General features: G+C 39.4%; 1 protein-coding gene across 1 annotated transcript; it reads left to right on the top strand.

The window, feature by feature from the left end:
- The first annotated feature begins 1205 nt into the window (after positions 1–1205).
- On the top strand, positions 1206–2422 carry LOC6555128 (spaetzle-processing enzyme). Its single transcript, XM_001981111.2, has 3 exons — positions 1206–1269; positions 1517–1787; positions 1843–2422. Exons 1-3 carry the CDS (start codon positions 1206–1208, stop codon positions 2420–2422), a joined length of 915 nt encoding a protein of 304 aa, XP_001981147.2.
- Positions 2423–14885: the final 12463 nt, after the last annotated feature.

Raw genomic sequence — 14885 nt, forward strand, 5'->3', positions numbered from 1 at the left:
CCGCAGGACTCGCTACCTGCTCTCTCGCGAAGTCCTCGTCCTTCTGCTACCCTCTCTCGCAGCAGAGAATCATCAGCAGTCCTGCGACAGTTGTTAATGAAGAGATATCCTTCCATATCCATGGCCGAGTATTTTATGGCGCTGCCATTATTGCCGCTTTGTGATTTGTGTGAAGTACCTGTGGGTTCGCTTCTAGTCCTCCGAGGCGAGTCCTTTTCGAGTGGCGATTGCAGCAGGGGTTGAATACCGCGCATTCCATTCAGTAATTAGGTTTTTATGATGCAACCATATGAATGTTTAGGGGAATGATAAATTCAAAGACTTTGATAGATATCAAATTGAACATTAAGATCAATATTGAGTTTTTCCAATTTTCGAAACTCCCATATATGATTTCAGCATACATTTTTTATACGATGTATTCACTATCTACTAAACAAAAAATTTATAATAAATTATAATCCATTTTAGGAACTACATTATATATTTCAGTTCTACCATAGAAGGCAATTATCGGAATATCTAATGTTTAACCAAAGTATTTTCTATATAAATTATATGCATTTAAAAAATACCTATCACTTCCAGATTCTATCAAAAAAGACGTTTGAAAAAGTATTGTGGAGTTCAGTTTTAATTGTAAAGAACGTTACTTACAATACTTTTTTCAAAGAGTGTATGCATTTGGTCCAAATGTTTAGTAAACAAAATTATTTTAAGAACACGAAACAATGCTTCTTTTATATAATCGTTACTTTTATATACCCGTTACTCGTAGAATAAAAGGGTATACTAGATACGTTGAAAAGTATGTAACAGGCAGAAGGAAACGTTTCCGACTTTATAAATTATATATATTCTTAATCAGGATCAATAGCCGGGTCAATCTGGTCATGTCCGTCTGACGGTCTCTCAAGTCAGTCAGCGCAAGTTTTGTTAAATGATGCAATAGCCACTCTAACGCCCACAAACCGGGAAAGACTGCCTGGGCGTGGCACTTTTTAAAATTTCTATTGCCATTAAAACTTTTGTTCTTGTTTTACTTTGGTTTCCAACGGTCTATTCTGTCAATAACAAATCTATGGGCCCAGCAATCTGAACCTCTCGCTGAACCTCTTATCTTTATTAAAATCCGACTCATCCAAATTTTTCGTGTTCATCGATCAGATCGTAGTCGAGCTTTGCGGAGTTCAGTCGAAATCGCAATGAAGGTGATCGCAGCGGTTTTGTTGTGTATTTTGATTAACTATAACCAGGCCATTTCACGGTGTAAGTGCACAAAGTGAAAATTCCTCCGAACATTGGGTTTTTTATAAAGAGGAATAAACACGCAAATAATATTGAAATTGCTTTTTATATTTGTGGTTGCTCGCAGACAAGACTTGTTGGAATCCCAACCAGACAGAAGGACGGTGTGTGCCCATTAAATTGTGCTTGCCCCTGCATTCGGTGTTGGTGAAGAGTAATCTTACACAGTCCGAGATAGAGTTTATTCGAAACTCACGTTGCGAATCAGACCAGAGCAACGAGACCATCTTCGCCTGCTGCACTTCGGATAAGGACTACAACAGGACGCCTGACCAAATCCCTCGCGAAGATTCTAGTTTGCTTCCCGATCGGTCCATCTGTGGTGGTGCATCTGTGCACACGCAATTCCCCTGGTTGGTGGTATTAGAGTACCATATTCCAAAGAGAAAGATTGTGATCAATTTCTGCACGGGATCACTGATCAATCACCGATATGTTCTAACAGCAGCTCGATGCCTGTCGAAATCTTTCGGAAACCTGTAAGCAGCCTTATATCTGTTACTATGGTTTTATTATTAACTATTATCTTCTCAGAGTCTCTGTGATATTGGGAGAGCACGGCACTATTGCCGCAGAGGATTGCCGCAATGGAAGCTTGGAATGCAATGGAATGCAGCGAGTTGAGGTCGAGGATATCCACATACATGAAAACTACACACGCGGCTTTTCAGAGTATGACATTGGTCTGATCCGCTTACAGAGGGAGGTCGCCTATACGCCAAACATTCGACCTGTTTGCTTGCCCTCGACTGTGGGTGTGCAACATTGGAAATCCCACCAGGAGTTTACCGGGGCAGCATGGGTAGCGAACCAGACTCAGATTGGTAGCCTCGTCCAGCTGAAATTTGAAGCCACCGGCGTGGATTTGGACAGCTGTCGTTCCGAAATCCCCCCTTGGAATACACTGCAAGAATCCCATTTGTGCGCCATTGGTCCGAAGGAGGTCGATGGCTGCATTTGGAGCTCCGGAGGACCACTGATGGCATTCCAAGAGGGCGTTTGGGTCGTTGGGGGCATAGCTACCTTTGGTTTGATTTGCATACCCAACATAACTGATTTCTACACAAATGTTATTTACTTGGAAAGCTGGATCAAGCAGACTATACGACCATAAATATGTGCTCTACATATATTCCTATACCTTTTAATAAGAAAAACAATTAAAAAAAATATGAAATTATCAGTCCACAGCTCAGACACTGCTCTTATCAATAAATGTTCAAAAATATTTTGAGCCCCCTATAGCACCTCCTCCGCCACGCTGTTCATGGAGCTGGAAAATGAATTTGAATGAATACTTGATTGGCATTCCATTTCTTACCGATTGAAGTTGAAGTTGCGATTGCGTTGGAATCCTCCACTGCTGGACGATTGATGATCCTCGCGGTCATCGAAATGACGTGGAGCTCCTCCTTGGTAGCGATTGCCATTTCCGTTCCCATGGCCGGGATCGCCACCGCGATCACCCCTACCACCACGGCTATTGAAGCCACCTCGAGTGGTGCGGTTGTAGTTGATGGACGTGGTGCTTTGGGTGGGGCTGCTGTTGGACATTTGATGGTTGCTGCTGCTGCGGGCTTCCCTCCGCCACCACCTTTTTCGTAACCGCCCAGACATTGGGAGCCACCGACTAGGGGAGCTCCGATAGCTCCGCTGGAACTCGGGGTCTGCCGGCGATGGTCGGCTATATTGATACGCAGGGGGGCCGAAAAGTTGTCCAGCTTGATGCGGCCGTCATTCGAGTTCTTATACCCGTTCCTCGTAGAGTAAAAGGGTATACTAGATTCGTTGAAAAGGTCACGTATTGAAATTGGGGCTAGCCATTTGGGATAGTAGCTCCCTCGGCTAAGCCAGATTAGGCGTTGCCTTTTGAGAGCCTACAGGGTTCAAGTGGCCAGTGCCTCTAATCTCTCTTGGTCCTGCCAAGTCCCAAAGGACCCACCGATTCCTCGACTTAAGCTCGCCGCTTAAGCAGATTACGGACTTTAGATCGCGGGAGTGCGACTGCCTGGAAAAGGCACGCTGGTCGGGATGGTGCTAGATCAAGCTTTTCTGTCTTCGGGATCAGCAATTCATAAGAAAGACATTGTACGAGGTCCCAGCAACGGACGAGTACTTAATAATGTTAAGCAAGATCCTGTAAGTCTGGTGCGATTACGCACCAACGCCTAAGGCCATGTGATCCTGATCCAGGACCTCGAACGTGGGAACAGCTCTCTGCTCGAACGGACTCGATTGTAGAAGGGCGGAGATGCAAATGCAATTCATTTTGATATACGATATACACTTGAAAAGAGCAATTATATTTCGATTCGTATTACGGATGCGTAACTTGATCAATAAAATGCTTGACATGATATCAACAGTCGCCAGGGGTTGCTGGCTTCGGCAGGGGTTCTAATTGGACTAGTCAACCCCTGGATGATGCTGCCCTGTAGGGGGTGTTTAATTGGAACTCAGGTGTGCTGCATGGGAATTCGCTTGCGTGTGCTGCTATTCCGATCATTAGCTGGACTTCCAAGGGGGAGGATGCTCTACTAAACCAGATGACGATGACATATCAATTTTTGGCATTCCCTTGACCGTTCAACGAGTTTGGAGTAATTATAATTGTGGGAACTCATGAGTATGCAGATGAGGAGGCTGCATCTGTCGGATCTTCCCACGTTCTAAATAATTTTTATATTTATTAAGTTCCAAGCCAAACGAATTTAGTCATTGCACTTACTACAACGAACAATAATTCGTAATAGTTAATGTATATAGTTTTGGAAACTGTAGGCTACTGCAAGCCAAGTGTTTAAACTTTGTATTGCTAAAATATTCAATACAGCTTATGAATTTATCGGGTTCTTAGATACAACCTGTCTTGATTGTGGCAATAAAGCAATTTGTCATTCATCAAGTCGTAGTTACGGAATATACGACTTTAGGAAGTTTGAGTGTGCAGTAATTTCCCCTTTCCTTTCATTGAGACCAACTATCAGCTCCCTTGCTTAATGAACTCGGGACGCCGGCGAGTCGCTAATCCGGGGGATTAACGCTAAATCCACCACAAGAATTGAAACAGCAGTCAGCGGCAGGTCCGAATATAGCAGTCTATATATCGCGTCCCTATGCCAGGTAACCACCCACTGCCTACCCAACGGCCATTCAAGGTCGCCGATGAATAAAAGTGAATAAAAAAATTCCCAGAATTTTTGCGACTTTTTTTTAACAAAGTTCTTTGAGGACGAAAAGCGAAAGGATTTTTATGGGGCTTTGGTTTAGGTAGCGATTATTCGTCTTAATGACGAGTTAGCACCTTTTTGTCTTCGAAGAATGCAGGTAGCTACTGTTCGGGTTGGCTTCGATTTTTATGCCACTTTCGCTGCGTTTTTATGAATTGCTCGACGGCTTGGAAGAAAGGGTTAAGACGCCACACAGCTAATGGCAATGCGAGGTTCGAGCGAATTGAAAGGGTTAAATAGCTGGGAAATTCACTTCATTTGCATGCTGGAGGTGGAAATTTCCCGCTCTTCGCTTTTATGGCCCAAAAGTTGCCGCCGCCGGTCCGAATTCATTGAGCATTGAGCAAACTCTTTGAGGGAAGACCGAGACCGACCCTATTTCCCTTGTTATTTCCCCAGGTATTTTACCTCTGACCCTGCGCATTGGTCATTATGAATCGCGCCAGACTTTTGATGGGAAAGACCCGAAATGTCATTAGATGAGTGTTTTGTTTCAGTTTTATTGCTTGTCGCTATCTGGTGCAGCAGAAATATTGCAGTTCAGAACACATGTTTTCACAAATACGTAGGAACATTCTTGTAAAATATACTTGAATGTGATCATACTGAAGGTTTAGTTTGCTTTACCTCGGAATTGGGCTTCATTTTCATGAAGTCCCCAACACACCCGCATTCAAACCTCTGAAGTCTAGACCACAATACTAATCTCTAAAGAGTTACAAATCCACGAATCGCACTTATGTAAAATCAGACATTCTATAACATTTCAGAAATTGGAAAGAAAAAGCAAATCTACATATTTGGCGGGCTTAAGTCTTTCCCAAACTGTAACCAAATCCATTTGAGACAACCATCAATTATCCGATTTGGCGCCAAGAAGACAAAGAATCAGTAGTCTTTTGGCGCTCATAATATGCAAATGCACCCAGAAACTGCGGAAACGAAAACCTTTGTGGACAACTTCCGCCGGAGCGAGACAGCAAAGTTCATAAAAGCAAAAAGCCTGTCAAACCCAAACTGAAAAGTGCAAACAGACAGGGGAGTGAAGGAGATAACTTCGAATATCCTTTCTCGGGGACGAGATCCACAGGAAGCGACTCGAAAATCACGTCAAACTGAAGTGCAAATGGAACGCCAAGAGGCCTAAAGGGCAGGAAGTGGACTATTAGACCCTAAAGAGGACAAACAGCCTAGGAAAAGCGCAATAATTACACGGCGGGATCAGGCGGACAAATTGAATCAGGGGAACGGGGACACAGATAAGCAATCTGATCTTGAGAAATCAGGCGAACAATCCCAAACATGAAATTAAAGTGCTCGAATATCTTTGGAAAAATTGCGCAAGTCGGGAGGACATGCCGGCAGAAAGTTGAGCAACTTTTGTCGGGATTTGACAGCCAGATTCGGGTCCTTGGAGTGCCTTGGGGAGGTTCCCAGACCTGCACGTGCAAAATCAAATCTTCAAGATAGGTTTCATATTCGTGGCTGCCACGGAAACGCGGCCAGAACAATGGGACACACCTCCACGATTTGGGCCACAACTACAACTCGATATCCGATGCGATATTCCGAGTCTTCTCCGCCAAGTTATCCGATTTCAGGCTGTTGAATGCCCCCGAGATTATTTATGCAACAGGAGAGCCAGAGGAAACAAGTGATGAAGTCGCTGCTTCCATTTCCAATTCAGTTTTGATTGTTATGTCCTGCACAAAGAGAAATTTATACACATGTTTGTTAGGGATTAGCAATTTATTTAGCTACAATATTTAATTGCTGATACAAAAAAGTAAAACGATTTTTGATCACATTTTTTAACTATATTTCGATTGTGCCTTTCATTATTTTATTGCATTTTAAACGAGTTTTCTGTACATTTTTCTTTGTGCATTAGTTGGACCTTGCATAAGTGGCAGTACCTTAGTATTGAGTCTGATTTTGAGGACCTTTTGTGGTACTCGCAAAGAGGAGCCTCTTTGTTTCTCTCGCTCAACATTTGCCAGCCAACATAACTTAAGGACTTTTTGTTTGCCTTTTTTACAATTGAATACCAGCTCGCTGCTCTTAAGTAGGATGTCCTGTTTGCCGCTGGTCCTTTGTTTTTCAAAGGATATAAAGGGCCAGAAACCAGGCCACGTCTCGTTTGCATCTTTAAGCCCGAAGATTATGTCATGCGCAGATTATTGCAGATACGAGTAGTCTAATATCTGCGTTACATTTCTCACGCCCAAGGAGACTGTTGCCAAAAGTTTCCGATTTCATTCTCTGATATGCCGAGAAATTTTACACATTTCCTGCAAAAATCTGCGAGTAAAATGTGTTTATGTTTTCACTTTCTCGTCAGGAGATACATAATCTATGGACTCTTACCGAATTTGTCCCGCTTTTCCGGCTAAAAGTGTTCACAGATCCTTGCAGATAGTTGCATTAGGAGCGGTAGATCTCTTTGATTTTATTAGACAGCCCTAAGGTGGCTCGCTTTCAAAATTATCTGAGTAAACAGGAAATGCAAACTATGAAACAAACTCCCTTGCACTTTTAAAGAACTTCATTCCTTAGTAGGTAAAATATCTGCACTCATTGGCTCTTCGTGTTAATGTATCATTTAAAGTAATACTATATGGAGGGAATTCAAATGTTTTTCAAGACTATCAAATTTGAGTACAAGTAGTTGCAAAGCTGCAGATATGATGAGAATTAAGAAATAGTCTCAATTCCTATCAATTCCTATCCCTTCCTTCCACCATCCTTCCCTTCCTATGCAATTAAGCGAGTTCGTTGCTCTGGAGGGATCATTAACCTTCAACCTTTCAACTTGCACTAGGCCCCATAGTCATAATAGAATTACAAACATCATCGTCTTTTTTTGTTTCGTGGGAAGAGAGATGTAAGCTCCCACTCAAGGATCCACGGCTGATTGAAATTGAATACAGAACGCTGGCAATTCGGGGTCTATTAATACGCACAATGCACCTGATGGCACCTGATGCCCTAAGATTTTAGAACGAAACATAACAATCAATCCACCATTGATGCGGGAATTTTTAAATTCTATATTTTTCACAAAAAATATGGGTATTGAATAAATAGCGAATCTTGAGCAACTAACTTCCACGAACTGAACAGAAAAAGGGTTAGCCAAAACGAGTGGAAAAATGCTAAAGAAAGGATTTCAATTTCCTTGGCCTTTTTAGGAGTTCGAACAAGTGGGCGATCAATCTAGCATGCGCAATATGCTCTTTGTTTCAGTCATGAAATTATTATCTATCCAGGAGCAGGGGAATCCAAGGAAACCCTCATCAAATCGCTAACTGGAGGTAGCTGAAAAGGGGCAATTCTGGGCACGGCTTATCGATTGGATAGAATCTTCGGAAGGTGGAGTTGGAGCTGGAGAAATTTGGTCCACAATGGACTACCAGAGAAGCGGGTGAGTTGTCAGCGAAGGGAGATTTCCATGGAAGATAGATGGCCAGAGATTCTTTCTCCATGAATAAATGTGAAAGTTTCATAATAATACCCTGTAAAAAAAAACTAATGCGGTGCTTTGAAATAGAGTGTAGAAATAAAGTGGAATAAAATCAAGCTACGGAATTAGGTACCATCTAGTCGACAAACTACACTTTTCAATACATTTCTTGAGCGATGTAGGATAATTTTTTTGTGATTTGTCTACCAATTAATGCACGATCATGACTGGGCTACTGACTGACGGCATTTTGATTTCGCCTGCCAGCGAGTATCGAATGTCAGCGACGTGGGAAGCACGCACAGGGTTCCAGGATCGGAGCTCGAATAAAGGAGCCCAGTCCGTCAAGATGAAAGATATGCGAGATCAACATGTAATCTTTGGCATAAATACGAGAAATGCTTAAGGAAAACTGACAACAACGGCGAGACAAAGAGCGCATGTTGCATGCCCGATCGAATGTCCTTTGATATCAAACGTTAAAGGAGCACCGAGCGGTACTTGAATTTCATTATGCGAAAAGGTAGAGGCCGTTCCATCCTTTGTGCCTCGTTGACGAGACCTGTTGTCGTCTGGGTCTACATTTTTCATTTTTAGTCTGAGTCAGTGCACTCAAAAAACAAAGTTGTTATAAACAAACTACTACATCTTTCCACCCTTTTCCAAAAGTTGGCCATTTAAGCTTGGCTATTTCAGTGGTTGAAAATCTACGTTCTGTGTTTTTTCTTCCACATTTAATTTCCCTTTTGAAATATTAGTGTTAATTTGCAGCCAGATTGATGCCAAAATGAAGTGCAAATTTGAGGCCGCCTTTCCTGAGTGTGGCCAAAAAGCAACCCTAGCAGTTCGGGGGAATTTCGAGGTCGATGCTGCCGGTGCGGCTGCCTCGATCCTTTTTTACCCGGAACGCACACTTCAACCCTCCGGAACCCGCACCCGTGCCGTTAGTCCTGTACTCCTGCCCCGAATGTCCTGCCTGTCAACTCCTTTTGTCATCGCCATCATTTGCGGCCGCTTGACACTTGCAGATTAGTAAAGTGTTGAGTGCGGAGGAATAATTTTCCTGCTAATTGCCGGTGGACAATTAGTTGTGCTCCAAATCGATTGCAGTCTGCAGGACTCACAGGATTCACAGGACAAGACAGTGCAATGATTTGCATTCTTCATTGTCTGAACATCTGACCGTCCCTCTCGATTTTTTTTTGTTGAATTAACTTTTCAGCTTGATTCATGACTTTTGGTAATTTTAATCTTCCTTTCCGGTGTTGCACTTTTTTGTGGGCGTTTTGCTTGGCCTGGTTCTGTTTAAATACTTTTTTTTATTTAAAATATCTTTAAGTGGTTGGGAATTTATGCGCAAGGCAAAGGCAAATTACCTTTACAACGAATAAATACTCGTAAGAGATTAATATACCTAAGCCAAAACATTTAAGTAACTGTCGGCATATCTGGTAAAGTAAGTACGAGTACATTAATTGGTTTAAAACAATCCAGCGAAGTATAACACAAATGTAAATTGAAATTTAACAAAATCTTCCCCAATATTATGAATATTCACAAAAAACAATTTCTAGCATGCTTTTAGGCATGCTTGATATCACTCCTTTTTACACAAAACGGCTGCGTAGATCAATGTATAAAAACATTTGAGATGTAAAAGTCATACAAGAAAGATAAGTATGTAGTATTTATGTTTCTGAAGCAATTCTCCAAAAAACTGCATTTAAATTTAGAAATGCATTTTTTCAAATTTTTTTTTAATTTTTTGCATGCTATAATGTTGTAGAAATTCAAAAAAATTAAGAAATGTCCCAAGGCTGAAGTTCTATACTCCATAACTCAACTTATCTTAATTGGATTTTGAAGTGGCATACCTCTAAATGTTTCTGGAGCAATTCTCTTAAATCTGCATTAAAATTTAGAAATTAATTTTTTATAAATTTTTTTGTAATTTTTCTGATGTGATGATGATGTAAAACTTCAAAAATGTCCCAAGACTGAGGTTCTAAAGTCGATAACTCAACTTATCTTAATCGGATTTTGAAGTGGCATACCTCTAAATATTTCTGGAGCGATTCTCTAAAAATCTGCATTCAAATTTGAAAATTTATTTTTTCTAAATTTTTTTGTAATTTTTCTGATGTTATGATGTTGTAAAAATTCAAGAATGACCCAAGACTGAAGTTCTAAAGTCCATAACTCAACTAATCTTAATCGGAATTTGAAGTGGCATACCTCTAAATGTTTCTGGAGCAATTCTCTAAGAAACTGCATTCAAATTTAAAATTTTATTTTTTTATGAAATTTTTTGTAATTTTTCTGATGTTGTAGAAATTCAAGAATGACCCAAGACTGAAGTTCTAAAGTCCATAACTCAACCAATCTTAATCGGAATTTGCAGTGGCATACCTCTAAATGTTTCTGGAGCAATTCTCTAAGAAACTGCATTCAAATTTAAAATTTTATTTTTTTATGAAATTTTTTGTAGTTTTTCTGATGTTATGATGTTGTAGAAATTCAAGAATGACCCAAGACTGAAGTTCTAAAGTCCATAACTCAACCAATCTTAATCGGAATTTGAAGTGGCATACCTCTAAATGTTTCTGGAGCAATTCTCTAAAAAACTGCATTCAAATTTAAAATTTTATTTTTTTTGAAATTTTTTGTAATTTTTCTGATGTAGAAATTCAAGAATGACCCAAGACTGAAGTTCTAAAGTCCATAACTCAACTAATCTTAATCGGAATTTGAAGTGGCATACCTCTAAATGTTTCTGGAGCAATTCTCTAAAAAACTGCATTCAAATTTAAAATTTTATTTTTTTTGAAATTTTTTGTAATTTTTCTGATGTTATGATGTTGTAGAAATTCAAGAATGACCCAAGACTGAAGTTCTAAAGTCCATAACTCAACCAATCTTAATCGGAATTTGAAGTGGCATATCTCTAAATGTTTCTGGAGCAATTCTCTAAAAAACTGCATTCAAATTTAGAATTTAATTTTTTTTGAAATTTTTTGTAATTTTTCTGATGTTATGATGTTGTAGAAATTCAAGAATGACCCAAGACTGAAGTTCTAAAGTCCATAACTCAACCAATCTTAATCGGAATTTGAAGTGGCATACCTCTAAATGTTTCTGGAGCAATTCTCTAAAAAACTGCATTCAAATTTAAAATTTTATTTTTTTTGAAATTTTTTGTAATTTTTCTGATGTTATGATGTTGTAGAAATTCAAGAATGACCCAAGACTGAAGTTCTAAAGTCCATAACTCAACCAATCTTAATCGGAATTTGAAGTGGCATACCTCTAAATGTTTCTGGAGCAATTCTCTAAGAAACTGCATTCAAATTTAGAATTTAATTTTTTTTGAAATTTTTTGTAATTTTTCTGATGTTATGATGTTGTAGAAATTCAAGAATGACCCAAGACTGAAGTTCTAAAGTCCATAACTCAACCAATCTTAATCGGAATTTGAAGTGGCATACCTCTAAATGTTTCTGGAGCAATTCTCTAAAAAACTGCATTCAAATTTAAAATTTTATTTTTTTATGAAATTTTTTGTAATTTTTCTGATGTTATGATGTTGTAGAAATTCAAGAATGACCCAAGACTGAAGTTCTAAAGTCCATAACTCAACCAATCTTAATCGGAATTTGAAGTGGCATACCTCTAAATGTTTCTGGAGCAATTCTCTAAAAAACTGCATTCAAATTTAGAATTTAATTTTTTTTGAAATTTTTTGTAATTTTTCTGATGTTATGATGTTGTAGAAATTCAAGAATGACCCAAGACTGAAGTTCTAAAGTCCATAACTCAACTAATCTTAATCGGAATTTGAAGTGGCATACCTCTAAATGTTTCTGGAGCAAATCTCTAAAAAACTGCATTCAAATTTAAAATTTTATTTTTTTTGAAATTTTTTGTAATTTTTCTGATGTTATGATGTTGTAGAAATTCAAGAATGACCCAAGACTGAAGTTCTAAAGTCCATAACTCAACCAATCTTAATCGGAATTTGAAGTGGCATACCTCTAAATGTTTCTGGAGCAATTCTCTAAAAAACTGCATTCAAATTTAAAATTTTATTTTTTTTGAAATTTTTTGTAATTTTTCTGATGTTATGATGTTGTAGAAATTCAAGAATGACCCAAGACTGAAGTTCTAAAGTCCATAACTCAACCAATCTTAATCGGAATTTGAAGTGGCATACCTCTAAATGTTTCTGGAGCAATTCTCTAAAAAACTGCATTCAAATTTAAAATTTTATTTTTTTTGAAATTTTTTGTAATTTTTCTGATATTATGATGTTGTAGAAATTCAAGAATGACCCAAGACTGAAGTTCTAAAGTCCATAACTCAACTAATCTTAATCGGAATTTGAAGTGGCATACCTCTAAATGTTTCTGGAGCAATTCTCTAAAAAACTGCATTCAAATTTAAAATTTTATTTTTTTTGAAATTTTTTTTAATTTTTCTGATGTTATGATGTTGTAGAAATTCAAGAATGACCCAAGACTGAAGTTCTAAAGTCCATAACTCAACTAATCTTAATCGGAATTTGAAGTGGCATACCTCTAAATGTTTCTGGAGCAATTCTCTAAAAAACTGCATTCAAATTTAAAATTTTATTTTTTTGAAATTTTTTTTAATTTTTCTGATGTAGAAATTCAAGAATGACCCAAGACTGAAGTTCTAAAGTCCATAACTCAACTAATCTTAATCGGAATTTGAAGTGGCATACCTCTAAATGTTTCTGGAGCAATTCTCTAAAAAACTGCATTCAAATTTAAAATTTTATTTTTTTTGAAATTTTTTGTAATTTTTCTGATGTTATGATGTTGTAGAAATTCAAGAATGACCCAAGACTGAAGTTCTAAAGTCCATAACTCAACCAATCTTAATCGGAATTTGCAGTGGCATACCTCTAAATGTTTCTGGAGCAATTCTCTAAGAAACTGCATTCAAATTTAAAATTTTATTTTTTTTGAAATTTTTTGTAATTTTTCTGATGGTTCACCGTGCTCACCTGCATGGGGGCGACTTCATTAAGTGGTTCCGTGGTTTCTTGGGACCGAAATAATTAACAGGACTCGCTGGCTACGCGAAAAGTGCCGATTCCTGTAAGCCAGATCAATGGGCCAGCAATTTGCCAGCAGCTCAGAGCAAAAGTAAAAGGAAGCTGGTCATCGAAATCGGGGGCTTAATGAAGCCAGTGGACAGCCTTCTCGAAAGCTGTCAGAATGCCCATTGCGGCGCCACGCCCTCCCCGTTAAAAAGCCACTAACCAGGACATGAGGGCGGGGGCGTGGCACCCAGACAGGTTGAAGTCATAACGATCGGCGGACGTGTAGTTTTCAAATTTATTGACGCCCCCTAAAGGCGAGACTACACCAAAAACAATACAACCATAAAAGCATTCCCAAAGTATTGAATTCCTAAAATTTTAATTTAAAGCTTTAAACCGTTTGCAATAATAATGAAGTAATAAGCTAAATATGGGTTATGCTATCTCTAAAGACGGGTTTCTATTCAATCTTCACATTTATTTCATATGCTAAACATATCCGACGCATTTTAAGAGCTAAAATAATGATCACTATTTTCTGTGCACCGTTGGAACCAAAACGTGTTTTCCCCGCATTCATCATACTGCATTTCAGTTAAGTTCTTTCACTCCTGCAAAAGGCGAGGAGAACTGCTTCGGCCCGTAATTGCCGCACTTAAGTGCAACGGTATAACCAGTTCCTGACCCATCTCGAATCTCGAAAGGCAGCTCCTCCTCCCGGGAGATGTCCATCAGGCAGCTGACCGCAGAAAGGGCACGGCCAGGTGCCCATCTATAGCTCCAAACTCATCCCATCCCATCCACATCCACATCCGAGCCCCATCCACAAACTTTTGTCTCTGCCTCTCTGGCATTTCGCATTAAATCTGCAACTGCCCAGCACATTCTCTTTTTCCATACCCTTGATAGGGGTATTGCAATTGTTTTAAAAACGGTGACGAATTCTTATGCAAAACATAAACTACAACATTACAAATGCTGATCATCAGATGTACAACCAATGGCAGGATATTACATATATAATACGAGTATATTTGTAATATAAATAATAGCTTAAGTTAATTTACCTTATGACAAAAGGCTATAATATCTCATATCAATAAAAAGTCTGATCAATTAGCTACATTGACGGAGACCTTATAATTTGAACAATTTCATTTGGTGTACCAGGTTTTTAAGTGTATTCTAAGTCGCGGTGCCGGATGCTCACGTTCCCTTCGTGATTTTATGGTCATGTGCTGTATTTCTTCACGCAGATCGCGTCGTTGATGCAGCCGGGTCAGAATCGCACTCAGGGGGACTCGAACTCCAACTCGAACTGGAGGTGATTGCCGGTTTGCGATAAGACAGCATACCAAAGTCCGAACTGCGATTGTCTTACATATCTAAAAATAGCAGGGACTGAAAATGAATCTGAGACTGAGGCTGAGACTGAGTCTGAAACTGCAACTGCAACCTGGTAGTGGCGCATGCAATCATTAGTGGAAATTTTACCGGCCACTCTCGAGTCCAATATCCAGTCCCCCAGGGGCAATAAAACCAGCCAAATGACGACACGCAGACGCCAAAGAAGCAGCTTCTTTCGAGGACGGAGGCATCCAAGGTGGAAAGAAGGCGACCGCAAGCAAGGTCGTTCAGCGACCTTCACATCCACTTGGTTTCCCGTTGTGGAGTGCCGCATGGGATCTGTTTCTTGGGCCAGATCAGTAAACAACTGCTGGACATTTATGGAAATGCTGCTCTTAATTGGCCAAATGTGGCTCTATAAAGGTCCTAAACTGCCGCCTTCACTTTGTCACAGGCTCTTTGTCCCCGATCT

Source organism: Drosophila erecta, unplaced genomic scaffold, assembly GCF_003286155.1.
Source record: "Drosophila erecta strain 14021-0224.00,06,07 unplaced genomic scaffold, DereRS2 tig00000000-arrow-pilon, whole genome shotgun sequence".
Classification (NCBI taxonomy): Eukaryota; Metazoa; Arthropoda; class Insecta; order Diptera; family Drosophilidae; genus Drosophila; species Drosophila erecta.